Source organism: Mandrillus leucophaeus, unplaced genomic scaffold (genome assembly GCF_000951045.1).
Source record: "Mandrillus leucophaeus isolate KB7577 unplaced genomic scaffold, Mleu.le_1.0 Scaffold102, whole genome shotgun sequence".
Taxonomy (NCBI): Eukaryota; Metazoa; Chordata; class Mammalia; order Primates; family Cercopithecidae; genus Mandrillus; species Mandrillus leucophaeus.
In genome coordinates, this window is record NW_012098321.1 from 5,732,306 (window position 1) to 5,759,905 (window position 27,600).

The 27,600-nt window shown below is 35.7% G+C and overlaps 1 protein-coding gene and 1 pseudogene across 2 annotated transcripts in view; both read right to left on the reverse strand.

Annotated features, from left to right (window-relative positions):
* Positions 1 to 3,487: 3,487 nt before the first annotated feature.
* On the reverse strand, positions 3,488 to 7,945 carry LOC105537210 (annotated as a pseudogene). Its single transcript, XR_001005686.1, has 2 exons — positions 7,766 to 7,945; positions 3,488 to 4,845 (listed from the first exon to the last, which is right to left on the reverse strand). The product of XR_001005686.1 is annotated as an uncharacterized LOC105537210 (transcript).
* The window catches only part of VGLL3 (vestigial-like family member 3), a 44,102-nt gene continuing 22,610 nt past the window's right edge, over positions 6,109 to 27,600 (reverse strand). The window contains exon 3 of the mRNA XM_011976658.1: positions 6,109 to 12,544. Coding sequence (XP_011832048.1) covers positions 12,501 to 12,544 — 44 coding nt within the window. The 3' untranslated portion in view covers positions 6,109 to 12,500. The remainder of the gene's footprint in view (positions 12,545 to 27,600) is intronic.

A 27,600-nucleotide genomic window follows, 5' to 3' on the forward strand; every position in this document is an offset into this window, starting at 1 on the left:
TATTTTTATATATATATCCCAGCCCACTGACTCAAATGTTAATCTCTTTTGGCAGCACCTCACAGACACATCCAGGATCAATACTTTGCATCTTTCAATCCGTTCGAGTTGACACAGTATTAGCCATCACAAGTCCACTGTCTGTCGACTTAAACCCATACACGTCTCCTGAAATCACACATAACTTCAAATAAAGACAATAATAAGGTCATAATTAGACCTAACATAATACAACTCTCCTTCATACAACCAGAAATGCAACAGTTCCCAACCCAAATGCTATTACATAAACTTAAATCCTGATATGAAGTCAATAAATCTTACGTCACATGATAAAGGAAAAAGAAAAAAAATGAAGGTATTTTCTTAGTACAAATGTATACGTTCACAAACATGTTTCTAACAAAATGAGAAGGAAATACTCATGACAATTACAGTCCCCGTTTCTGCAACTGGTCACATGGTCTTAGCTGGTATTGATGACTACCTTCTTCTGCCACCCGCTCTGTATTCCCTTTGCCTTTAGCAAGCACCTTGGCACGTCATGGTTTTTTCCCCCGGTGGAGTTATCCAACCATCAGCTCTTGACTTCTGCGCACTCGCACAGAAGCTGCCAAGGCTTTAAGTCACAGCCCAGCCTCTACGTTAGGCCCTTTCAGCCACTGTTAGAGCAGCTAGGATGCACCAAGACCTTAGGCTGCACACAGCACAGGGACCCTGGGCCCAGCCCATAAAACCACGTTTTCCCCCTAAGCCTCCTGAGATGGGAGGACTGCTGTGAAGACCTCTGATACGCCCTGGAGACATTTTCCCCATTGGCTTGGGGATTAACATTCAGCTCCTTGTTATTTATGCAAATTTCTGCAGCCAGCTTGAATTTCTCCTCAGAAAACGGATTTTCCTTTTCTATCACATTGTCAGGCTGCAAATTTTCTGAACTTTTATGCTCTGCTTCCCTTATAAAACTGAATGCCTTTAACAGCACACAAGTCACCTCTTGAATGCTTCGCTGCTTAGAAATTTATTCCACCAGGTACCCTAATTCATCTCTCTCAAGTTCAAAGTTCCACAAATCTCTAGTGCAGGGACAAAATTCCTCCAGTCTTTTTGCTGAAACATAACAAGAGTCACCCTTGCTCCAATTCCCAACAAGTTCCTCCTCTCCATCTGAGACCATCTCATCTTGGATTTCATTGTCCATATCACTATCAGCCTTTTGGTCAAAGCTAGTCAACAAATCTCTAGGAAGTTCCAAACTTTCCCATGTTTTCCTGTCTTCTTCTGACCCCTCCAAACTGTTCCAACCTATGCCTGTTACCCATTTCCAAAGTTGTTTCCACATTACTGGGTATCTTTTCAGCAGTGCCCCCACTCTACTGGTACCAATTTACTGTATTAGGACATTTTCATGCTGCTGATAAAGACATACCCGAGACTGGGCAATTTACAAAAGAAAGAGGTTTAATGAACTTACACTTCCACATGATTGGGGAGTCCTCATAATCATGGTGGAAGGCAAGGAGGAGCAAGTTACATCTTACATGGATGGCAGCAGACAGAGAGCTTGTGCAGGGAAACTCCCCTTTTTAAAACCATCAGATTTTGTGAGACTCATTCACTATCAGAAGAAGAGCAAAGGAAAGACCTGCTTCCATGATTCAATATCTCCCACTGGGTCCCTTCCACAACTCTTGGTAATTATGGGAGCCACAAGATGAGATTTGAGTGAGAACACAGAGCCAAATTATATCATTGCCTTTTGGAATGGACTTTACTGATGATTTCCTCAATTACTGAAAAGTTAGATTAATTAAAGAGAAACAACAATATTTACTTAGTGATAAGTAAATTAAACAGATAATCCCTGTAACAACTCTGTGAAGTAGTTTCCTTTAATATCTTCATTTTGCAGCTGAGCACAGTGGCTCACACTTGTAGTCCCAGCACTTTGGGAGGCTGAGGCGGGCAGATCACGAAGTCAGGAGTTCGAGACCAGTCTGGCCAGTGAAACCCAGTCTCTACTAAAAATATCAAAATTAGCTGGGCATGGTGGCAGGTGCCTGTAATCCCAGCTACTTGGGAGGCTGAGGCAGGAGGATCCCTTGAACTCAGGAGGCGGAGGTTGCAGTGAGCCGAGATCGAGCCACTGCACTCCAGCCTGGGTGACAGAGCTAGACTCGAGTTCAAAAAAACAAAACAAAACAAAACTTCATTTTACATACAGATGACCACCCTGTGATTTAAAGAGGTCAAGAAAATTATCCAAAATATACAGCTTCTAAGTAGCATTGCTGAAACTCAACCTCCATTTTTATATTGCTAACAGCTTCCCAAATAATACTATCTGCATATTACTATTTGTGAGAGTTACTTGAGATGAATTCATGTAATACTCATGATAGATCAAGGACTTTCATTAAATATTGGTTCCTATTTATTTGTATTTGTATAGTACTTTATTTTTCCCAAATCTGTTTAGATTTTCTTATTTCACTTGATCTTCCTTGGACAGATAAACAGAAATATAAGATTAAATGATATCAACAAATCACCAGTGGAAATCGTCCTAGGATGTGGGCCTTCTCTCTTCATATTTGGTATCTTTTTTCCTTCAAACCTTCAATCCCTCAAGATGCCATAAGAAGAGACTTTGAATTTTGGCTTTTCTTGTGTCCTCCCTCCATTTGGGTCTCTGAGGAAAGGCATATGAAAATAGGGCATATGCTTATTTTCATAAAAGGATGTTACAGAACCTGATAGCGCACATTTAAAATGACTACTTTGCGGTCTTTGGAATCATTGTGGTTGAAGGGCCACTCACAACAGGACTTTTCCTCTCCTTGCAATGATAAGCCTTAATGGAATCTGGCCTGCAGAGTGTCTGGGCTGTGTGTGAGCTTGGTGTCAGATCAAGTCCAAGCAAGTTCCCCGAAGCTCAGGCTTTACAACATCATGTAACTCAGAAACATTCCATCAAGCCACCACCCACCTTTTCCAGTGGGAATTCACTAAAATGATTCTCTTGGAAGCAGTGTGGAAGTAGGGGGAAGGGTGTTAAATTTGTGCTTTTGGAGCGGATTGTAGATGGGTGAGTGGGTGGAGACAAGAGGGGGAGAATTAAAAGCAAAGATGGAAAAAATAACCACACTGCCACCAAAATATTCTGCTCAAGGATGAGGGAGTACACCCTACAGCTGTTAGCACTGTTCAGCATATTTTGCATATTTACATATACCAAGTATTTCCAAACAGCCTTGTGTTTGTTTTAAAATCCCACACGGAGATGTCTGGTAAAGCTGTCACTGCGGAAACTTCATGGTGAAGTTTGCAAGACTATTTTCAAAATTCTTTATATGCATCATAAACTGAGCAGAAGAGCTATTGTCATTAACCACATTATAGAGAAATCTGAACTAATCTGCTTACCCATCAGACAACACTCAGAACAAAGCATCCATGTTCTAAGACAAAGAAAGCACCTCGTTGATTGAAGCCAATTTTTTTTATTGTTGGTGTAATTTGTTTAATACAAAATGGCACACAGCATGATATCATGTCACCCAATTATCCTTGATTAGTCTTGAGGTTATCGAAGTATGATTTTTCTTTATTTCTGATGACTCTAACCTTTGACTTAAAGATATTTTCCCAGACTTACTGAGTTATCATTGACAAATAAAAGTTGTATATATTTAAGGTATACCATATGATGGTTTGACATGGGTAAACATTGTGTAAACACAATCAAATTAATTAATACAGCCATCACCAGACGTATTTTTTGTAGGAAAAATAACATTGGACAGATTTCTCATGTAGCCATTTTCTTTTGGAAACATAAAACACCACAAAACCATACAGAGCTCATTTGAAAAAGATTCGTGAGTTTTCAACAGAAAGAATTGGGGAGTTTAAAGCTATATTTTCCTTTTAGCAAGATCCACAAGAAAGGATAGAGTGTCATGCTTAAAGGGGAACAGATTTTGTATTTTTTGGCAAGATATTAAATCCTCTGTTGCTATATTTGGCTCTCTGCAAATAGTCTCTTGTACAAGTGCAAAGCAAAGATCAATGCTGGTGTTCTTCATTCAGTCACAGCCAAACTTGGTATGGAAAGTAAAACAGTTGTGTTTGAGTGTTGTTTCGAACAAAGTCTTGCAGTTCATTTATTGATCAGCAGCATTCCAGAGTGTGGATACCCTCTTTACACATTAAATCTATCAAAACATGTTTGCTTTTCCATAAGTTTTTCCACTGCTTAACTGATAGCAGATGGAGTGATTCAATCTGGACAAAAGTGTTAAAGCTTTACCACGTCAATGTGGTCATATTTAGCTATTTAGTCAAATGTGTATAAGCAGGTCAAATAAGATGCTTGGAGACTTAGGGCATCACAAGATGGGCCTATGTTCCCAAAAAAGGAAGCAAAACAATGAAATCGTACTTGGTTGTCCCCAGAGAAAACACACTTCAGCTAGGAAGAATCTGCACTAGATGACCTGCTCTCCGCCCCCCAGACTGCTCATCTTACATAAGTAATACATAACCCTTTGGATTCTGAAGTACTATAGAAACTACATGAAACATTTGAAATAGTGACAGAAATTTTCTTTATATGCAATTATTTGATGAATGAAGACAAACCCCCACACAAATGCCAACGCAAGCATTATGACTTGCTACTCCCAGTGAAATAGTCCTTCTTGATTACAAGAGTGATGGAAAATGACGGAAGTCCAATACTAATTGTTGTAGGTAGAATAATGGCTCCAAGTCCTAATCCCCAGAACCACTGAATATGTTATTTTACATGGAAAAAGGGACTTTAAAGATGTAATTAAGAACCTTGAGCCGGGCACGGTGGCATTCGCCTGTAATCCCAGCACTTTGGGAGGCCAGGGCGGGTAGGTCAGGAAGTCAGGAGTTGGAGACCATCGTGGCCAACATGGTGAAACCCCGTCTCTACTAAAATACAAAATACGAGCCGTGTGTGGTAGCACGCGTCTGTAGTCCCAGCTACTTGGGAGGCTGAGGCAGGGGGATCCTTTGAACCCAGGAGGCGGGGGTTGGAGGGAGCCGATCGCGCCACAGAACTCCAGCCTGACGACAGAGCAAGACGCCATCAAAACAAAATAAAACAAAACCTTGAGATGATGAGATTATTCTGGATTATACAGATGCAGCTATTGTAATCACATGAGTCCTTGCACATGTAAGGGAGAGGAAGAAGAGAAAGTCAGTGATGCCATGTGAGAAGGCCTTGACCAGGTTGCTGGATTTGAAGATGGAAGGAAGCTAAGCAAAGGACTCTAGCAGCAGGAAACAGCAAGATTCTCTCTAGGAAGCATCCAGAAGAAATGCCGCCTACATTGTGTAGCCCACCAAGACTAAGATCTTCGCCGAATGTCTGACCCACAAGAGCTGTAAGATAGTAAATGTGTGTTCTTTTAGGCCATTATCGTCGTAGCAATGTAGTGATATTTTACAGCAGTTCTAAAAAGCTCATTTTGACACCACATTCTAAATGTGGTAGACAGTTAAAAAGCCTGTGCCAAATTATTTCATCTGTAATGCTGGAAAGTCTATTATTTAAATGCTGATTTTCGGACTTTAGTACTTTCACATTAAAGATATGTGTAATAAGAAAATTGAGGGCCCACGTAGAGAAACTCTAGCTTTCTTCAGAATACACGGTCTTGGAATTCTCTTTTCAATGTTAATGCATCGTGGAAAAGGTTTTGTTTGTTTTTTCATATTACTTATGGCAGGGTCCCTGTCAGCAAATGTAAAAACAATAAAATACACCTTGGTCAACCAATATCCTTAGAAGCATTGCATTATAAAATTCTCAAGACTCTTGGTGTTATATAATTAATATACCCCATTTCATTTGCTTTTCCATTATAAACATGTGTTTTATAATCTATTCCTTGCTGTAACATATAGACTTCTTGGCTCTAGAAATTAACTTCTTAATTAAAAACACCTAAGATGTTGTAATTTCCAAAATATTTATAAGATGCTTAACTGAATAAGAAGGAAACAAAAAGAGCTTTAAATTCTCAAGAAATGCAGACCAAATCCAAATGCTACATTCAAATATAAACATTCAATTCACATTAAATTATTTATTGAACAAGTTGAAGATAATGACATCTGTTTTTATTACAAAGTCTTCCATCATCTGGTATCATTGACACATATTATGAGACCTGCATTTGAAAAGTGAACAGAAATAAGAAACTGTTTTCCCAGCCCCACAAAAACAGAAAAAATATATAATTTCATAATTATCTTATAAAGCCAAAAATTTTATGAGTTATACATTTTTTATTAATTAAGAACGACAGCATAACTAAGGTTAATTTTTATTTCTGGAAACACAAAATTAAGGTAGCATAACTGCTTGTAGAACTAATAAGTCTGAAATTTCATGGCATTTCAATGCACTAAAATAATATTTCTATTAGTTTTCAGTTTAATCAAGTGACAGATATAAAATTCACTACACTGTATTTTTGTTCACAAAAGCATTTCACCTTACCTAGATTTATATAATAAAAACAAGTTGTATCCATATCTTCCCTTTACATATATGTACTTTAAAATGATACAAAGAATTCACATGAAAACTTTTCCCTATGTTTTATCTCCTGAAAAAAATGTACGGAATAGTATTTTTAAATCAGATATAATATCCAATATTGTACATATCCTAAGAAATTAAATCAATTGTGTAAATAATCATTATTAACTTTTGCTCTAGCCACAGCATAGAAAGAAATGTACATCTCTATTAATATAAAGAGATATCAATAGGAAAGTTCACATCTTATGTATATACCAAAAAACTAAAGTATTTGCATTTTAAAAGCATTATTCTTATGCCAAATTTAGTAGTCTAGAAATTGTTTTTTTTAAAAAAAACAAATTGATGATTACTTATCCTTTTCTAAAAGGTGTCTGTTTGCTTATACAATGGAATTGGTAAAAGTACACTTAATTATAATAGAATTTATTGGAACGTAAAAAGGAGATTCAGAAAAACTTACTGGATCAAATTAAATTGACTACGACTTCAAGAGAATACTACTTTGATCAATACTTTAAAACTATAAAAGTATTTTTAAACAAAAAAGCACAATAGACAATAAAAGAAATACAAAAATTGAGATAATTTAACAATAATGACGATTTCTATAGGTTGGAAAAGTGTACATGGTGCAATTCCCAGAGAGCACTACAAGATTAAAAAGAAAAAAAAAATCCTGCTAAAAAATTCTAAATGTCTGTGCTGTGACCAATCTCCATGATCAAGTTACCAAGGAAAGTAACATTTTGAAGTTATCGAGACTGAGGTTTCCTTATAGGCTCCACTCATGCCCCCACTTGCCAGAACCATTCACTTTTTTATAAGTTCTATGTTTGTTTTCAACATCCATTTTTGAATGGATGTGGAAAGGCTAAAACTTTTGCCCAATTTTTCTAAAATGATTTTAATAATACTTTTAATGTTTTAACAATAGATTTAAAGGGCACTTTGGCCTTTAAATATTTTCAGAGAATAAACTGTAATTTCTCTCTCAAACAAGCCTTTCTTATTCTGAAAGATGTCTTTTATCTTACAGGAAAGAAAAAAAAATGAGTTTCTAGGAGCCTCTCCATTAAACTGGCAGGCTGATTTCATTTCTGATCCCGTACAGTTTCTGCTGTCTTTCCCTTGGCTGCAAAGGTGATCAATCAGGAATTCGAACGCCATCAATACCCCTTTGTAACTGCAATGGCTCAAGTGAACTCCTTCCATCTTCAATAACTGACACAGTGTCAACATCTGCTTCCAATAAGGTGGTTTCTTTTTTTTCCTTGAGTAGAGTAAATCTGCTGACTGAGATCGTAAATGGTTGTGTTTTTTCCCCCTTTTCATGCGGAAGATTTTTTCCACCATATTTTGCAACTTTCCCTCAAGTCAAGTAAAAATAAAAAAAATCGGAGAACTTCAAAAGAAATGTTCTTATTCTAGGTGCCAAGGAAGTTCGATATATAACCAAAAATATAAACCATGGTGAATGAATGACACTGTTCTCATAATTTTGGACACAGTACTTTAAATAAAATTTTGGAACATGGAAGAAAACTGAGTTGGACCTACACGCCACTATAAGGTTAATTTATTTTTCCTTCAGAAATGATACACTAAAAAGTCAGCTAATTAGGAAATGTACATTTATCTCCTATACCAGGTAGGAGGGACAGTTAGTAGGAGACAAAGATTCTCTTTGTAGTAATTTCTTACAGAAAAACAATCATGTATCTATTTGATTGCTGCAGAAACGAATACGGACGTGAAGAGAAGAGACCTTTGGGAGCTCAATTTAAGGAACTACTTACTCAACTGATAGGCATCTCTAGTAGCTGTTATTTATTGAACATCTAATATGAGCCAGATGATTGATCGTGTGTGTGTGTGTGTGTGTGTGTGTGTCTGTGTGTGCGTGTATGTGATTTACAACTTCCACAGCCTGCCTGTTAGGTATTATCCCATTTTACTCATGAGATAAATAAATAAAACCCCAAACCACACATAAAATTGTGGCTAAACTAGAATTTAGAGAATGGCCTAACAGCCAAACTCCTTTCCATTAATTCATTCTGCTTTCTATTTATCCATCAGTCAAAACTCTAACATATGTACTTTCCTTTTTCCACCACTTAATGCCACTGCCCCCACCGGCTTAATTCAGCAAACACTATTTAAAGAAGGGACACTCAGTAAGGGATAGAATACAGGTCTTTGAAATACAGTTTCTGATTGCCACTTTAAATTATAAATACAACATTAAACCAGATAGCAAACTCAAAAGCCAGATAGTGTGACATATTCTGCAAATCTTAGAATAGGAATGGGCAAATACTTTTTGCAAAATGAATAACAAACTTCTCAAAGACAACTTTCATGTCAGTGCCTAGAATTTGTTTTTTTTTTTTTAAAGTCTTATAAAGTTAAAGAAATAAATCCCTCAATTATTTGCAATTCATTCGTTCTCATTTTGCAAATTTTAGAGCAATTTTGGCCATTTTTGCTTAACAAAATAATACAAATACTCTTAAGAAGAAAGAGAAAAGAGAGCAAATAGAGGGGAAAGTTAAGAGAGGGTGCTTAACTTTCTTAAGAAGACACATTGATTTCTCAAAAGTTCAGAGTCTCTTTCAAATTAACAATGAGAGACAAAATAATCTGTTAGGATCCTGATTTGTCAACGTTATGTTGTTTCTTAGCTCCCGATGGTTTATTGGTGGAAGCACATATTCTATTTAAAATAAATGAGATGATTTTCTAGGCTCTAGTTCACAGATATTTAGAAAGCTTGAATAAATCTGATTTGTAAAATCAGACAAAAGTCACCTTTGTCTAAAGGTGGAGTGGTTTTAATAAAATCGTGGAGGCAGATGGTAGCCCTCATTAAAGCAGTTCAGCAGCCTCTAAGTCCAACAGCATCATTTTGATGTGAAAAAAGAAGAGCCAGAGAATGACAGAATTTTAAACTTGGAATGAATTCAGAATATTATGCTAAATTACAACCCATCCTCTTTTAGGACTTCTGGTGGTAACAGCAATATGGTCCTAGAAGACAATTGTAGAGACATGCTCATTCTCTATTTATATTTTTGATCCACTCTCTGGGTGGCAGTGTATCCCAAACACCTAGGGCCTGTTTTCTTTTTCCTTTTTCTTTTTCAGACAAGATCTTGCTCTGTTGCCCAAGTTGGAGTATAGTGGTGCAATCACAGCTCACTGCAAGCTGCAAACTCAAACTCCCAGGCTCAAATGGTCCTCCTGACTCAGCCTCCAGAGTAGCTGGGAGAACAGTTGTGCACCACAATGCCCAGGTAGTTTTTCAGAAATTTTTTGTAGGGATAGGGTCTCCCCATGTTGCCCAGGCCGATCTTGAACTCTCGGGCTTAAGCAATCCTCCTGAACCTCTGCCTCCCATAATGCTAGGATTACAGGCATGAGCTGCCGTGCCCAGCCTGGGTCCTGTTTTCAAAGAGAGAGCTCACTTACAAATCTTTCCTCTGTACAGCAGAAACCAGGTTCCCAACGTTTCTCTGGTCCTCAGAGCCGATAAATTTTTTATCTGACAGTTATCAGGAGAGACACAGAGCAAAGTCTAAATTCAGGGAGAAGACATCTAAGTAATGCCCTTCAATTAAATTTGGTGGAAAATAAGAAATGGAGCAAGGAGTAACTACTTTCCTTCTCCGCTTCATTGGGAAAATCCAACTGAATGATCTGAATGAGTTTGAGTATAACATTACTTTCAAATAAATTACAAAGGAAGTTAATGTATTCCAAAGGTGGATGCGGATGAGGCAAATAACCCTGTGAGTCATCACATGGGAACTGTTGAACACTTGGCTTTGAAAATTCAGAAGGACACAAGGCAAAACCAGATTTATAAATTCACACAATTTTGTGCTCCATGCATTTGGGCAAATTATAAACAAAACAATCATATCAAATCAAATTACGGACCAAAGTACAGAAAATTTAACCGGGCTACTCCCAGGAAATATAGGTTCATATTATTAGTGAGTGGAAGGTATCTTAAATTTGGACCCCACATTGGTAAAAATGTGCATATTGTGTAAAAGAGAGTCTAGGTAAGAAACAGCAAAGTGCGGAGTGATGACAGTACAAGAGAATATATAGATCTGAAACTCAAAAGATGGATAGTATATAAATGAATACATGAATTACAGCCAAGGAAAATATTTGAAAATTATCTTTGATAACTCTGCCTATTTGAACATGCCATGTTCATGTCTAAAAAGCTCACATATAACATATGAATAATTAAAGACAGAAAGTGGCATTTCACTGATCATACTATTTTATGTGGTGGAGAGAAAAATGGGAGAAATTTGAAAAAACCCTCTTCATAAAACTAAAAAACTTCCATATTACACTAACTTTTTTACATGACATCTCTGGAAGCAGTTGATGGAAGAAATGAACTTTGCCTTTGAAGTCTTAACAGTATCAATAACTGCTACGTTCATAATCTTAATCTTCTCCTAGCAGTCTTAATGATAATTTCAAGTTTATTTAGATCCTGATTCATATCAAGTTAAATTCTCAAATTTTTAATTTTTAGCCCAATTTAGATTGTATATGACCTCTGGTTTTATTTTTAAATTGTGGCATAAATTTAAATCCTAATATACACTTTATTTTGCCCTAAATTTCTTTCTAAAAATAATTAAATCAAGTAAAGCCAGATTTAAACAAACAAACAAAAAGATTTGTTAAGTTCCGTGTTTAAACTATTACATATAGAATTTTGTGTTTGTTTGTTTTAGTTTACAGTGATAGGTGGCATTATAAGAAAGAGCTAGGGCTCTGTAATTTCTCTAGTGCCTTCCCAGATATTGTTCCTTCAAATGCTCTTCAGGAAAAACAAACCCCACTTAAAATATGACTTTTTAAATTGCCATGAATGAACAATTAGAAACAAGTAAAATAAGTCACTGGCGCTCACAGGTAGCATGGTTAAATGCAGTTTTTTTCTTGTAGTTGTATATAAACTCTGGTTCCATTTATCAAATTTGGATGGGCTAGAAAGATAATTAGTCTCCTGTAGGCAAATTCTTCATCTAATTGAAAGTTTATGCCAACTTTCTTATTAGTCAACCTCCAAGTTATTCTTTGGGAGAAATCAAAGCAATGAAATATCATTTCTTTAGTGTGGTCATTTAAAAAAAACTTTTCAAGCTATACATATAATTTAAAACTAATTGAGCTAGTGTGGAATTAAATCTTTACTGCGATTCAATGTAAAAACAATACTGCATTGGTTTGTCTATGGTATAGCTACTTTTGTAAAAAGGAAAAACCATAAAACATTTGAGGTAACTTAGAAAGCACAGACAGAGCATATAATAGACATCTGAGAGATAAGCATTTTAAACATTTGTGCCAGTGCTTCTCTGAGAGCAAGTTCTTTAAACAGAACTCAACAATTTTTACAATATTAAAAAAAATACATCCCTCAAAAATAGCCCGTCAATGCTAAACCAACTTTTCTGTATTTCTACAAAAATAGATGCACATAGAGCTACAAACTTGTATTCTTGAAAGAATGAGCATTTTAATGTGTGGTTCATCCTTTCCTGACAAGGTGGTTGGCGAAAAAAAAAAAAAAATCAAAATGAAACAAAAACTTAGCTATATACTGGCAAAAGCAAGAAAACAAAAGGAGAGAGTTGCACAGTTGGCAAAGGCTCAGATGAGGAAAAAAACAAATAAAAATGCTTTTCTTCAATGTCTAGGACCCACTTTGCTTTCTCAAGAAAGACCGACACCCAGTCAACTGCGTGACACTTTGTCTTCTCCTTCCATGCCTTTCGTGTCCTATTGCTGAATCGAAAATCCCGACGGTATCTTTTCCCAGTGGGCCCTTGGATTTATGCTGCAACTTAACTCACTAAGATTGTGCGTTTCAGTACCATGGTGATTCCTTACTCTTGTCTTGATGCTGTAGACCTGGAACAAATGACAATGAGAAACAATAAAGAACATTAATACACATAGTACCAAAAATTAGCGTAATCTGCAATACATCGGATGTCGAAACCAAAAAGATAATCCAGGCAACTGTGAGGTCTGACTTGAAGACAACATGATCTCTAAGCAAATTCTGTACCAGAGTTCATAATTTTCAAAAAGCCGACGAACACAGTATGTAACAAAAACACAAGACTAGAACAGTGCTATTTATACAATACAAATTGGTTGCTATTTTTTTTTTTTTTATTTTCTTGGAGTATGAGTGGATAGCAAATAGAAAAAAATGAAACATTTGTAATTTCAAAAGGAGGTGATATTGGGAGAAAAAAGATGTAAATAATCTTTGGAGCATTTATGCAGTGCTTCAATTAATACTTTCAGTAACAATCAAAATTATTCTTTTAGACTAACGTGAAAAATAAATTCGGTTGTTATTTTGAAATGTACTCCACAATGGGATTACTATAAACTATGTGAGCAATTAGATGGCTAAAAACTGAGTCTACTATTGTAGGTAAAATAAATATAGTTGGTTCATAACTAACAGTCCAGACCTATATTCTATTTATTAATTTACTTATTTTATCTTATCTTCCTCAAAAAAATATTTAAAGTGGATTTAAAAAATCATACCAGATAGCAAAAATTAAAATTTAGAAGTTAAAAATAGGGACGAAAGGAAGGTATACATAGATTAATAGAACATAGATTAATTCGAACTCAAAGCTAAAATCAGTAATAATTTATCAAAGAGAAAACAGGAAATGTGACTTTTATCTGTGTCTAATACAGTTAATTGACTAATATCTGATATGGGCTATTCACAAGGCGTCTTCAGTTTGCACCTACTCGAAGTTACTTTTGTTTTTTTCTTTTCAGCTTCATTGATATATAATTGAAAATTAAAATTATATGTATTTAAGGTGTGTAACAAGATATTTTGATGAACTTATATATTGTGAAATTATTACCTCAATAAAGTTAGTTAATACATCTGGCACCCGTTTTAGTTCCCTTTGTTGTTGTACCTGAAGTATCATTGTTTGGAAGAGCGAAAACACAGAGTAATAGGTGCTTTTATGTTGTTTAAAACTAAATAACAAAACAGGAAGCAAAACTCTTTAAACGTATAGGTAGAAATGCGGCAAGGTTGCTGTTGTGTGGGTGCAAGGATCTCAAGTTATTTTCTTGGCCTTTGATCTGAAACTGTTGTAATCCAAGATGGATGTCAGACACTGAATAGCTAAATGAGCCAATTTGGTTCAAAGTTTTTCTACTATTAAACAACATTTCTAATCCCTCAACTAGTGAAAGAATTTTGTAAAATATGGATGTCGTTACAAAATCGGACACAATTAGTGTTTGGAGACATTAAGACCATCTACAAAACAGGCTACACAAAGGGCAAAAGAACAAATAGAAGGAGATAAAGAAGCACTTCACAAAATTAGAAGTCACAATCTGCGTACTATGTAACATTTGTATACCGGGAACAAGCAACACTTCCTGAATGCCGAAAGATTGGCTCCACTTTTCTTTTTTCCACAAGCATACTGGTATTACGCTTGATAAAGAGGCAATAGTTTTCCTTTTCCATTTCGAAAGAAGAGGAGGAGAAGGATAAAAGAGGACAATGAGGGAGAGAAAAAAAATAAAAGGATCTGGGGCATGTCAATCCACTCTAAGTTTGCTTTATTCATTTTCAAATGGTTTTCTGGTTAGAATAATTTGCAACCTGACATAGTCTCTGTTGGGTAACTCTTGTAATCTAAACCACCTTTACTGACAATCTGCTGACTATATAAATATTTTTTTCATTATTAAAACATCTCATCTTCTGTATGACTCAGGATTTCCACACTTGAAGACTGCATCAATCTACAGAATGTCAGCACTGCAAGTCATGAATACTGTTGTAATCATCAAGTGGTTTGCCTGTCTTATTTTTGCTTTTAAATAAAGGCAATTTCTTATTTGCTTTGCAAAGACATATGACTCTTTCAAAATCACGTGAGCCTTTTGCTGCGGACAAGTATTGCATTACTTAAGATCGCCCCAGATTTTCCAATCAGAATAACAGAAGTCATTCTCTCGTTATAAATTCATCTATTCAATTTCTTGTTTCCATGTCTCTGCATTTCTACAATGTGAATCTTAAAAAGTCAATTCCTCTGTGGCCTGAAATGTATCAGATATCTAATGGATCCTTGTGGTTAAACTTCTTGGTGATGGAACATAAAAAACTTTGCTTTAATTACCAGGCATTCATTTGTAAATCTCAAAATAAGCATACGTAAAGCACAAGAAAATGAGCAACTACAAACAAAACACCCTACTAATAAGTTGCAAAAGAAAAGCAGGGCTACAATTTTTTTTTTTTTTATTAAGACAACTGGTAATGGTAGATCGGGATAATTAAGAGTCAACAAGTACATTTAGTTTTTCCCAGCGAGGGTGGAGCGGGGCAAAATTGTTAACTCACGAATCTTACGTGGTCTACACTTATTTGGGATTTCCCACGATTTTTCTTGCCGGAACAAAATCCACTCTGCTACAGGTTCTGCTCCTATTCAGACTTTTCTGCTTCCTCACTTACCCAAATCAAACCTACTTGAAATTAATTCATAACATATCCTGAGATTTCCCCACTGGCTGTCTGAAACCACATCTGTTTACCTTCTTTACAGTAGCCATTTTCTTTTAGTTCTATTGTTCAGACCATGAGATTTTTCAGTAGAAAGGAAAAAAAATCATAAAAATGAGGTGAGCTAACATTTTCTTAGGGCCTTAATGATTATATTAGGAATGGTGCTAAGTACTTTATATGAAACATCATACTTCATGCTCCTAATCATGCTGAAATAATATTCATTTTACAAATGAGAAAATTTAAGTTAAGATAATTTATGCAATTATTAAGTGAGAGAAATAGGATTTTAAAACAGGTGGTCTGATGTCAGAGTCAAAGGTCTTAAACATCATATATGTGTTCACCTTATGAGAATTATACTGGCTGTAGCCTAAGTCAAAATTATCACAAAATCAATTCAAGGAAAACTTAATAGATTTTTATACTCCTTTTTGCACTGCTTAGAAACACCCTGATGTAACAGAACTGATCAAGATTAACAAAATGGCCCTCAGTGATTTTTAAAAAATTCTCCATTTGTCACATTTTTCCTAAGATGACATCAATGATGACATAGTAGTCTGTTACACTTTTGATGAAGACTACTTCAATGATGTGATAGGATGTGTCATATTTAACTGATGTGTCTCTCTACATGTATCTTTAATTTAACCACCACACCCCCTGCCAGACTTCTCCAGTGTGAACTTTAAAAACATAGAGTGGTCAGTTGGCTCTTGAGGTGGTTGTCAAAAATGAACTAAGAAACAAAGAGATCAATTGTATACTCCCGAGTTTGAGTTTGAAATTCAGTTAGGACAAAAGCCTGAAAGAAACTGAAGGTCCATAGACAGACCCATTTCCTTACTTCAATTACACCACCACTACTGCCTGACCACCAAAAGAAAAAGAAAAAAAAAAAACAAAAAACAAACTATTCAGAACCAGGATGAGAGCAAAGGAAATATGAGCATACCAAAAAATAATAATAATAATAATAAAATAAAACAAACAAAAAAACCCACCACCACCACCACAACAAAAAGCAACAACAACAACAACAACAAAAAAAAACCTTTGGATAGGGGCAAGTGAGAAGTCTTGGTCAAGGAAGAGGCTGAGAACATGATTTTCCTTAAAAATTTGAAGATTCTAAACAGTCTTAGTCCATTTGGGCTGCTATACCAAGATACCACAAACTAGATAGCTTATAAACAGCCAAATCTTATCTACCACAGTTCTGAAGACTGGGAAGTCTAAGGCCACGGTGCCAGCAGATTTGGTGTTTGGTGAGAGCCTATTTTCTGGTTCACAGAGGGTGCCTTCTGCTGTGTGATCACCTGAGATCTCTCTCAGACCTCCTTCATAAGGGCATTGATTTACACTCATGAAAGCTCTGCTCCCGTGACCTGATCACCTCCCAAAGGCCCAGCCTTCTAATACCATTACCTGGGGGCTAGGATTTCAACATACGAATCTGGCGGAGTTGCAGTTATTCAGATCATAGCACTGACTGTATATAACAAGACATCATGACTCATTTTCTAACTGAGATTCAGGGAGGCAGCAGCTTCACAGATCTACCTCTTGTAAAATGCAATAGAAATAAGAAAATACAAATGGCGACATGGTAGGTCTGAGCGTGAACAGCCTAGAGACTTCCTCCTCCTTAGTTTCCCTCAAGCCCTGTTTTTCTTTTTCTCCAAAAAGTCTTAAAGCTCGCCTACGCTCCCCACCAATGGTAAAGGAGATAGTTCAGTGAGAATTCTAGGGCCCTGTCAGTATTAGCTGTGATATGGGTATCCCACAGCAGAAGAAATAGCATGGGCCACCCCAGATGGGCGTCTTGGAGGGATCACAAACACTAGGAACTGAATTCAAACAGGCCAAGTTGAGCAGGCCATTATTAGAAAGCACATTAGAAAGAATACTGTATAGAGAATGGCTGGAGAAACAGATTAGAGGAGGAGGGGATATTGGAAACAGCAGTCCAGGATAAGAATGAAAAGACAGAACCAAAAAGCAGACAACAACTTATCAACTGGACAGTTTTTGTGATGTGAATAACTTTCTAGGAACAGAGGCAACCCCAAGGAAAAAATGAGGAAAGAATCTGAGAAGACATTTATTCAAATGGGATTTTGTTTTAAACTGAGAATAATGGAGCTGCCAGTGGATTGAACTAAGAATAAACATAATTGATGAGGGTAAGTCTTTGACCACTAGATAGAAATAATAAATAAACATTGGGTAACAAAAAAGTGACACTAATATACAGCTGAGTTTTAGGTACTGTTTGTTTTTCAGTCATAACCCACTAAATAAACATGTTCTACTTCTGAGAAAGCACAGTCATTTGACAACACCACTGATCATGGCTCTTTAAGTAAGCTGAATATGCTTTCAATTAATTTTATTGTGGGAGATAAAAGAGGTAACCATACAATGGGAAACATGCTGTTGATTGAAAAAAAGGAACATAAATAGGAACATAAAGCCTGAAAGTGTGTGTAGAAACTTTGAAGATCTAAAAGTAAAGACAGCATTTATATGGGTAAACGTAAACTTTTCATTTCATACATATTAAAAGTCAAGAAGCCATGTGGATTAGAATGCTTGCTATTAGGCTAAGAACCTGGTAACATTTCTATATTTAAAAAATAGATCTCCCTTTTCAATCATCCTTTAATAAAGATAAGAAATACTTATTACAAAGCTAAATATATACAACACTGTGTTAGACGCTACATCAAAATATCCAAACTTCGCCAGCAACTTGACAGCTAACACTGACACATTGATATATGATCACAAAAAGGTGCAAGAGACAGTCATACTATTTTCTATTGCTTTATGAAATTATCATTGTTAATGATCATAGAATTGCATTTGTTTGTCTGAGCCCTGGGGCAATCACTTTAAATACTAACTAAGAATTTCTAAATAAGATCTATGTAGGGGTAGCACCTTAACGCTTGCAAGAGAAAAATGTACGAGAGAAGGCTACCCAGTCTGAGAACTATGATTTCATTGCAGGTGAATATCAAGATTAACATATAGGTGCCACATTTTAAAACATTTTAAAAACTCTTGAAACATCATGGAATTCTTGCTTAAAAAATCAAGTTAAACAGTATTTAGAAAGTAAAAAGCCTACATAATATCACCTATCATCAGACAATTTGCTAAGTGTACCCGATCTACATATACACACACATACCACTTGCCTATTTCCCCAGCAGTATTATCTTGGAAAATCATACTATGTCAGTATGTGTACCTCGACCCCATCCTTTTGGAAGGCTGCACAATATTTTTTCTATAGTATACTATTACCCAGTTCTCTATAGATGTACATCATTTAGATACACACACACACACACACACACACACACAGAGGTTTACAAAGTTGCTGTTGTGTGAATATTTAGGAGTTAAATTTCTTAGAAAAATACACATATGTATAATTGCTGAATCCAAGCATGTGAACATTGACATTTACGTATTTAATTGTGACGACTAAATGTGCTCAGGAACTTTGTACCCATATTTATATTTTTTGCTATGTATGATCAATATTATAGATTAAAAGCATCTAATTGTTTCAATGTGAGTTTCTTTCACTATTAGTGAGGCTGGATATTGTGTGATTATGGCATTTATTCCTCTGTGTTTTAACTCTGGCCAAATGCTTATGCTTTTCAAAAAGTAATTTTCTCGTTGATTTTTGAACGCTTTTTGTATACTAGCATTTAGTATACTTTTAGGTATCCTAGCATTTTTTCCCATGTATTACAAATATTTTTGCCAGTTTGATGACTTCTCTCCATATTTAAGATGCAAATTTTGAACAATAATTCTTTTTAAAGTAATCACAAATAAGATGTATTTTCTTAAACCAGACCAAAGGTTAAATTTATTATGATATTTCAAGTGCAATTATTCTCTTATAATTACAATTCTTGCACACCAAAATCATTACAAAAGATACCTAGTAAGGCAGCATAATAATGTTCTGGCAGAGGGAGATTTTCCGTGTGTAGAGGTATTTTCTCCAGGCACATTTAGAATGCACTTAAAATCTCCACATACTAGTATTGTCAGAAACAGCGAGGTTAAAAACTGTCTGAACTTGTCAAAATGTCTTTAAGCTCAGATTCAAAAGAGGGTAGAAATGTAAAACCCACTGAACCTGATGTTACTAGAAAACCATAATTCACTAAGGTATTTCAAGAAGCACAGCACCTGCTCACCTGAGGCAAACATGCAGGTGACAAAAGTTCAGCCACCCAGGTGTTTCTCCTTGCTGGTGTTTCCCAGACCCAGACAGCAAGCCACTTCATTCTGTTTGCTCTCTCAGTACCTACCTCCCTCCAAAACCACAAACTCTCCTGTGCACAGAATCTCTGGCCTTTGCCTTTAGTGACATCCACTTCCTCAGACATGTGCATATTAAAATGCACAGCTGGAGGGTAAATTGGCAAGTACTTAAAACATCAGGATATAAAGTTACAAATCTGAACCAGTTGTTTAAAAACTGACCTTGTGGATATATATATAAAATATAAATCATAGAGTTAGGTAGTTTTGTTTTTTTGTGTGTTTGTTTTTGTTTTTTGTTTTGTTGTTGTTGTTGTTTATCATAGTGACAATTTACCAGTCTCAAAATTTGAATGTCAATGTGGCCAATAACCTCTTGGGTGACTGGGGACTATATGGAACGATATGGAATTTAGACACCGCTTACCAATTCAGTGACTTCCATTTCAAAAGCAGATATAAAGAAACTTTGAAGCCAGAGACAAAGAATAAAGGGAAGCAGAAGGGAGTGGGGAAAATGAAATGGAATACTCTTTGTAATTTCTTCTACAGACTTTCTCCCAGAACTGGGGAGGAGCAAAATAAAAATAAATAAATAAAATAAAAAAAATAAAAAGCTTGGATCACTTATTGTAACCAAAACCACAAGTTATAATACTCTCAAGAGATTCTAACTATCCAGACATCTGTTGGATAACAAATGTAGCCAAACATGCGTCTTTAAAGAGGTTTCTAGGTTATGCAGTTACAGCTTTACAGTCCAGAAAACAGATAATCCAATCAGAGAAAGAGCTAATCTGGATCCATTTCTTACCCCAAAAGAAAAACATAATTAAGGACATAACACCAACATAGGAAACATGATACCTAGAAGTATGAATTGTAACATTTACTATTCTAAAATTTTTAAAAGATGCTTAAAAACTGCTGAAATATACTTGCATTTTAATGTCTATTTGGTGTAAATGTACTTGATTTAATGCCAATCAATCTCTCTACAAATGCAAGATATATTGGAAAGCATTCCATTAGAATGAGATATGTTGCATCTACATCAATTTTTGAGTTGACATCAGAAAATATTCATCTCTCTCTCTCTCTCTCTTTTTTTTTTTTTTTCTTTGAGACAAAGTCTCACTCTGTCACCCAGGCTGGAGTGCAAGGCACGATCCTGGCTCACTGCAACCTCTGCCTCCCAGGTTCAAGTGATTCTTATGCCTCAGCCTCCCCAGTAGCTGAGACTATAGGTGTGCACCACCATGCCTGACTAATTTTTTGTATTTTTAGTAGAGACAGAATTTCACCATGTTGTCCAGACTGGTCTCAAACTCCTGACCTCAGGTGATCCACCCGCCTTGGCCTCCCAAAGTGTTGGGATCACAGGCGTGAGCCACCGCGCCCAGCCTCATCTCACTTTTACGTGGCATGAACAGAAGCTCACTCTCTGACATTTTCCAAAAGAGACTGTCCAATTCGAGCAAACATAAATACGGCTTCAATGATTATGAAGATGCTAAGCATCACCTAATAGTGCTCAAGTAAACCAGGCATGAAAACAATACTACGAAACATACTTGTGTTAAAAAAAAATTACGAAGTTAAATCTCCAGCATATCAGACTGTATCCCAAAAATAAAAAAAAATACCCAGCATATTTTGTTTCTCATCAGTCCTTTTTGCCAAGAAATTCAGAACATGTTGCCTGCAGACAACTGTTTGTGAAACCTTATATTATTGATAAAGAGAACAAGAAAAGGATAGTTAGGCAGCCTGAAAGGGAATAAACTGTATCTGTAAATTCCTCAGGCCATAGAGAATTTTTGTATATAATCTTTGCGGGCTGTTGGAAAATGGATATAAAATTGTCTGGGGACAAGTTCTGAAACAGATTTCTTCATTTGATCTGTTCTTTTAGATGCACCCCTATATGAGAGATGAGAAACAGCAAAGCTGTAAGTAGTATTTGCTGATAAGAACCTGACCACTGAAACAGCCTTTTCAACGCTTTGTGTAATTCTCTACTGAGAGTCATATCAGGACAACCTGGGAGTTATGACTTCCTTCTATCGTGAGCACATCAGTTTCTTTTGGGAAGACAAGTTTTCCTCTGAAAAGGTCTCCACCTCCCAACCACAGCTAGTTGATGACAATTCCTTTAAGAAAAGGGTCAAACGATGATGGCATTGCCTAATCTTGCTTGCAGTTTTTAAGAAAATACTTAAGCTAACAAGGGATGCTATCCAATTTACATAGTAATTTATATGGTAAAGGAGCTTTAAAACTCCTTCATAAAATTAATGCTAAGATAAAAAAACTGATTAGTTTAGATTTGCAACTTTTAAGGATTAGCATTTATTATTGGAGTTTTGTTGAGCCTAATTCATAGTCTAACTTCCTTTTTTGTACTTAAAATTTTCTTTTGTTTTATATGAGCGACAAGGATGAATATCTCAATACATAAGCATAAAGGGATAGGTGTTTTTTTTTAAGTACCCTCTCATTTCACGTGGCAGGATATTCTAGATAGAGAAAATGTTTAAATGTTTAAAAATGTCTTGAAGATGTTAATCCCTCAATATTTTTATCTTCTTTTCCATTGTCTGCCCAATCAATACAAAAGCACCCAGTTTTCGCTGTATGGCCAATATCAGCAAAACCACTATCAGGAAATTTAACTGTGACAAATATCACAGCTAATCTTCAAGAACAGGAAAGGATTAAGTCAGACACAGACAAAATAAAAATGACAGATGCATTCACAGCTTGCACCTCAATTTTTTAGGATGTCTCAAACCTCCAGCGTGAATTAATTTTTTGTCACAGTGAACCATATCTCAGATTCAGAATCATGACAGTTTTCATTCTGTGTCATGTATCACCATCTAGAAAACACGAGCTCATCGGGTTCTCCCAGCTGTGTCAGGGGAGGAAGTGTCCTCTCCATTTTGCAGCTAAGGAAGAGGAGGAGCTGAGGGGTTATAGGTTTACGCAACATAATGCAGCTAATAAGTGGTGATATGTGTCCAAAATCTGTTTTTCAGTCCCGTTTTTCCCTACCTATATCTGGACAGACATTTCTGCATCTCTGCAAATATTAGAGATGCCTACATTGACCAGGATTTTTATGAGCCCCTAAGTGAATTTGGGAGGGGGGGGGAATAAATTACTAATAAAATTAATGTATCTCTTTTCTCTTTTTCCCTGTCTGCCCTTCTTTCTCTTTCAATACATACATATGGATATGTACATAAATAAATATGTATATATATTCATCTTCTAAAGTCCTTCTCCTTTCTTCCTCAAACTCATATTACTGACCTCAATACCTGCTGCCCCAAAAGAAAACACAATTTGACAAACTAGTCTTCTCTGCTTTCATTGAATGATATGTTTGTGGACATATGATACAGACAAATATGCAAACTTTCTTGTTATTATTTTCCAAAAAGGACATATATGTGCTTTTCCTGAGCTTTTCTTTTTCAGTTAGCAATACCATATGGAACACAGTTCACTCATAGATCCCACCTCTTGATGGTAATAGCTCAATTCCACATTTTTTCTTACTGCAAACATTGTCACAATAAACATTTTGTACATGTATCATATGCTGCGGCTTGTATTTATGGGAGGTAGACTCATAGGAGTAAGAATGCTCAGCCAAAGTTTATGAATATTATTACTGTTACTACATTTTCCAGTCTACTTCTTTAAAAAGCTAAAACTCTAATTTTCTACCAGCAATCTATGAGAAATAGCATTTTCTCTTAGCAAGACATCTTTTACAATGACTCAAATTTACGCCACATAACTATTTGTATTATTATGCAAACACATCCTAAAACATAACACTTTTAGAAAGCTCCTGCACCTGTTCTACCAAACAGGAGAAGAATCTGAGGCAAATCCCCATAGTTTAGGCATTGCGACATTATGGCACCATTTTATGGAGGAAAGCCCACAGAAGCCCATGGGCATGATAGCTACATGGCTCTCAGAGGGCAGGGGAATTTCATTACGGTCCTACAGCATCCAGCTTTGAATGCTTGAAACTGACGGCAATGTTCTGGAATGCATTTCTCCCCTCTTATTCATCATCCAGTTACTTTTCACGCAGATCTCACTGGCTGGGATCTCCTGGCATTTTGCATGCATCTCAAAGATGGTTTCCATTACCCTTCTGGTCATGAAATTGTCATTCTGGACACGTGCCCTACACAACTAACACCAATCAAGAGTTTGTAAATATTTTAACATAACTCTGATGTTTTTTTCCTCAGTAATAGGCTTATGACATATGCCAGAGAAAAAGAAAAAGTTTTGTAGAAAGTGTGAAGCAATTGGGTGTTGATTAGAAAAATTTTTATTGTTACCAAATCATCATAAACTCGACAATGACAACAAAGTCCAGAAAAAGTATTTCCATTATTCATAAGCATTCTCCCTGGTATTTTTTAAAATAATCTGCACCTATTGCTTTGTGATGTTTAACTTTCCTAGCTGAGATAATGCCCTCAGGGTAGGTATACAAAATTCTGTAAATCTTTTTTGAACCATAATAATGAGATGGAAGAACATCATATAGTCCTAGGCTGGCTTCCAGAGAGAAACGTCATTTTATCTGCCTACATACTGAGATCAAATGATTATAAGTAAACTTTTATGCCTATTATATTTTTAATGCCATTTTTAAACATCTTCATAATTTCCTAATCATGTATACAAATTATTAATATTGTCAAGAAAGGCCTCAATGAATCCCTAATGCCATAGTCCTCAGGATTCAGATGGCTAATGTACGCTCCCTGAGAAGTGAAGTAGAAAGGAGGGAAACTATTTTTAGTTGAACATCTACAATATATGATATTTTGATGCCCTCTAATCTTTAGGGTGAAAAATATCACAGTGCTTTAATATTTTAACATAAATCAAGCTATTCTGTTTATTATTATTGCGGCTCTCTAATGATTCATCTCCAAATTTATTGCATCCTGCTTTCATTGTGAAGCCTGGAATTGGAGCATTATAATATTTAGTAAATATTCAAGGGTCTTGAGTTGCAAATCTACGTTTCCTGTAATCCTTTTTGTAAATGTAAATGTTTAGAAAGAGAAATTGTTTCTAGGATGTTACTGGGTATAAAATTCCATAATTTTAATAACATTAGTACCCCAATGAAGTTAACTCATCAGTAACTTTTAAAGAGTGTTATTTAGCAAGGTTATTTGTCAAACTTTCATGCAACTAGTGATTTTTACCCAGCTGGATTAGCACCAGACCACCTAAAAGAAATCATGGGTCTTGAGATGTGAGTAAGTTTTGGCAAATTTATGGGTGCGAATGGAAAAGTAAGAAGTAAATAGATCTCTCTTTCATGGAGAGAAACTGCCTCTCCATTTGCTTCTCTAGTATATTTGCTATTCTCACCCTGTTTTTTGTATTTCCTGTACCTAACAAAACCAAGATATTTATGTTTTTAACTAATAGACTTCATTATAAAGCATCATTGTAGTGCCAGCCACCATAATCTTAAACACTAAAGCAGTTTAATTAGTCTGTTCCAAAGTGAATACTATATAACAATTTCGAGCAATGATGATTACAACTTAAATCCATTAAAATATAATTTTTGTTACTTGTGAATAATGTCCCTTTCACAGAATATTCAGATTAAATCGGAATGTTGTTTTTAAATATAGCTTACTGACCTTAAACCATAAATAATTTGGAATACCATTTAATATGATTCTGCTTTTATGATATCATCAGGCACAAGCTGTCCACGTAGAGAAAAGGGTAGATTAGGACATTTATCTACTCCTGACTTCCCCTGTAGTACCCAGTCCTTCCTATCTCATATCAAAATGGAGAGCCTCAAACAATTTTTTTCCAGTTTTCTTAACAGATGAACTTCATTCACAGGTTAGAGAGTAAAGCTTATTGCTGTGAAAATCTCTTCAGAGAGAATACTAGAAACAACTTTCTGTACTTAAGACAAACTTCTCAGTCTGTGCTTTGCAAGTAATTTGTGGACCAGTAGCTATTGTAGTGTTGTTTCCTCTGTCTGGCAAAAAAATATTGTCCCAGTCTGTGACACACAGTCTTGATTTCGCTTGATAGCTAAAGATATCTTGCTAAGTGAGAGATGAACAAGATAGTGTTTAATATCTGGATATAATCACATTTGGGGCCAGCTCATATAATGACTCACTGAGAGAATCCACTATTAGGTGGCTACTTACACAAATTAATGGCTAGTAATTAGGATGTGTTTTTTTGAGAAACAAAAGGTACATCAGCATATGTTTACTCCCTCTAAGTTCTAGATTTCATGGACCTGAGAAATAATAGGTTATGAAAAAGTAATTGTTATATATATATGTGTATATATATATATATGAATATGATGTTGTTTTGTTTGTTTAATATTAGGTTACCTAAATGTATCTTAGCAAAAAGTGTATGAATACTTCAATTCTAAGTTGTTTATGTATACTGTATATTGCATTATTGTGACATTCCTCAAAGTAAAAATAGATATTTATAACAAAATTGTAGCTAAAATAACATGAGGGATCCCAAGAAAAATAAATCTGTGGATCTACAGATGAATACAATCTCATGCCATGAGCAGCTTGTGTTTATAAAGAAGTCACACCACAAAGCATGACTACTTTTGTTTTGGGTACATTTAAATAAAGTGGATGAAGTGGGAATTGTGAAAGTCAAGTTTAAATTTCAGTAAAAAGCCCTTATTAACAAATCTTCACTTGAAAAATTAATTTAAACTTGGCTGGAATGTACAAGGTTGTATGTCTTACATTAGGTGAATTATTGGCAATAACAGGAAGTAAGAATGACAACATTTCAGTAGAATGCATGGAATGATTGTGACCACTGAAAGAGAACTACTATGTCAGAATTTACTTAATGTCATCACTAAAAAATCTGAGGATGATAAGAGGAGACATATTCTGGCATTCACACGTGAATGCCTGGTAATATGTTGTACATGATCACAAATATTTCCACATTTAACTCTCCCCCTCCTTACACACAAAGGGGCCCAGTGTAATACTCTGAGATAGCTGCAATCAGTCTTCCACATCCTGTGACCCTTCCTTATTCACTGTACGATTCTAGGTGTTATCTCTGGCCCCACCTACCCTTGTTAACCTAGGTTACACGCAGCTTAAAGTAAGGTGAAAGTCATTCAAAAAGCTGAAAACCATAGCTTCTATTATGGGGAAGAAACAAAGTTAAATGAGAAGTTAATAAGTATACCCCCCAAAATGTGTTCATAATAAAAGCAGAGTGGAGTGGAAAAATCTCCTGCTAAACACAATTTAAAATGCTTTTTTACTGAGGAATATACAAAACATTTTATATGCTATAGGGAACTGTGATCTCTAAGAGGTATATGTAGGCAATGTAAATAAATTCAGTTGATAATAGATCTTTTGTTTTCTCAATTAAGCCCGTATTATCACATTCTGAGTATTTTTCCTATGGAAACCATGGAACTCAGTTTAAAGATTGATAAAGGAAAGGGAAAAAAGCCAAATGTGAGATGTGTGATAACACCCTCTTGGTAAAGATGGGCATTTTTCACGTGGCGTGGAGGGCAAATACAAATGACGTATGATCGTACCATACTGATCATTCCAAGGTACCTGTATGTAATACTTGTTCAACAGAGGGAGCAAAAAATAAGAGTGAGCTAGCATGACAGCAAAGCAACACCAAGACAAAGGTTAGAGGAATAAGGAGCCCTGGGTGTGAAACACGGGGTGGCATACACTTGCACAGCCCTGACAGTATGGATCCCTTTAAATTTTGTTCCAGAGGCACCTCACTCCCCTCACCACCACTCAGCCCGTCAGAAAAACTGGACCACCTTACTTCTTTCCTATGGCGGCTTTGCCTACCAAACCTCAAACCCTATTATAATATATTGTAATGAATCTTCACAATTTAAATACTTAAAAAAATTAAGAATTAAAAATTTAAAGGTAAATATTTTAAAAATCACAGATATATGCTCTTTGAAAAAAAAAAGATTCCAAAAATACAGAAATATATA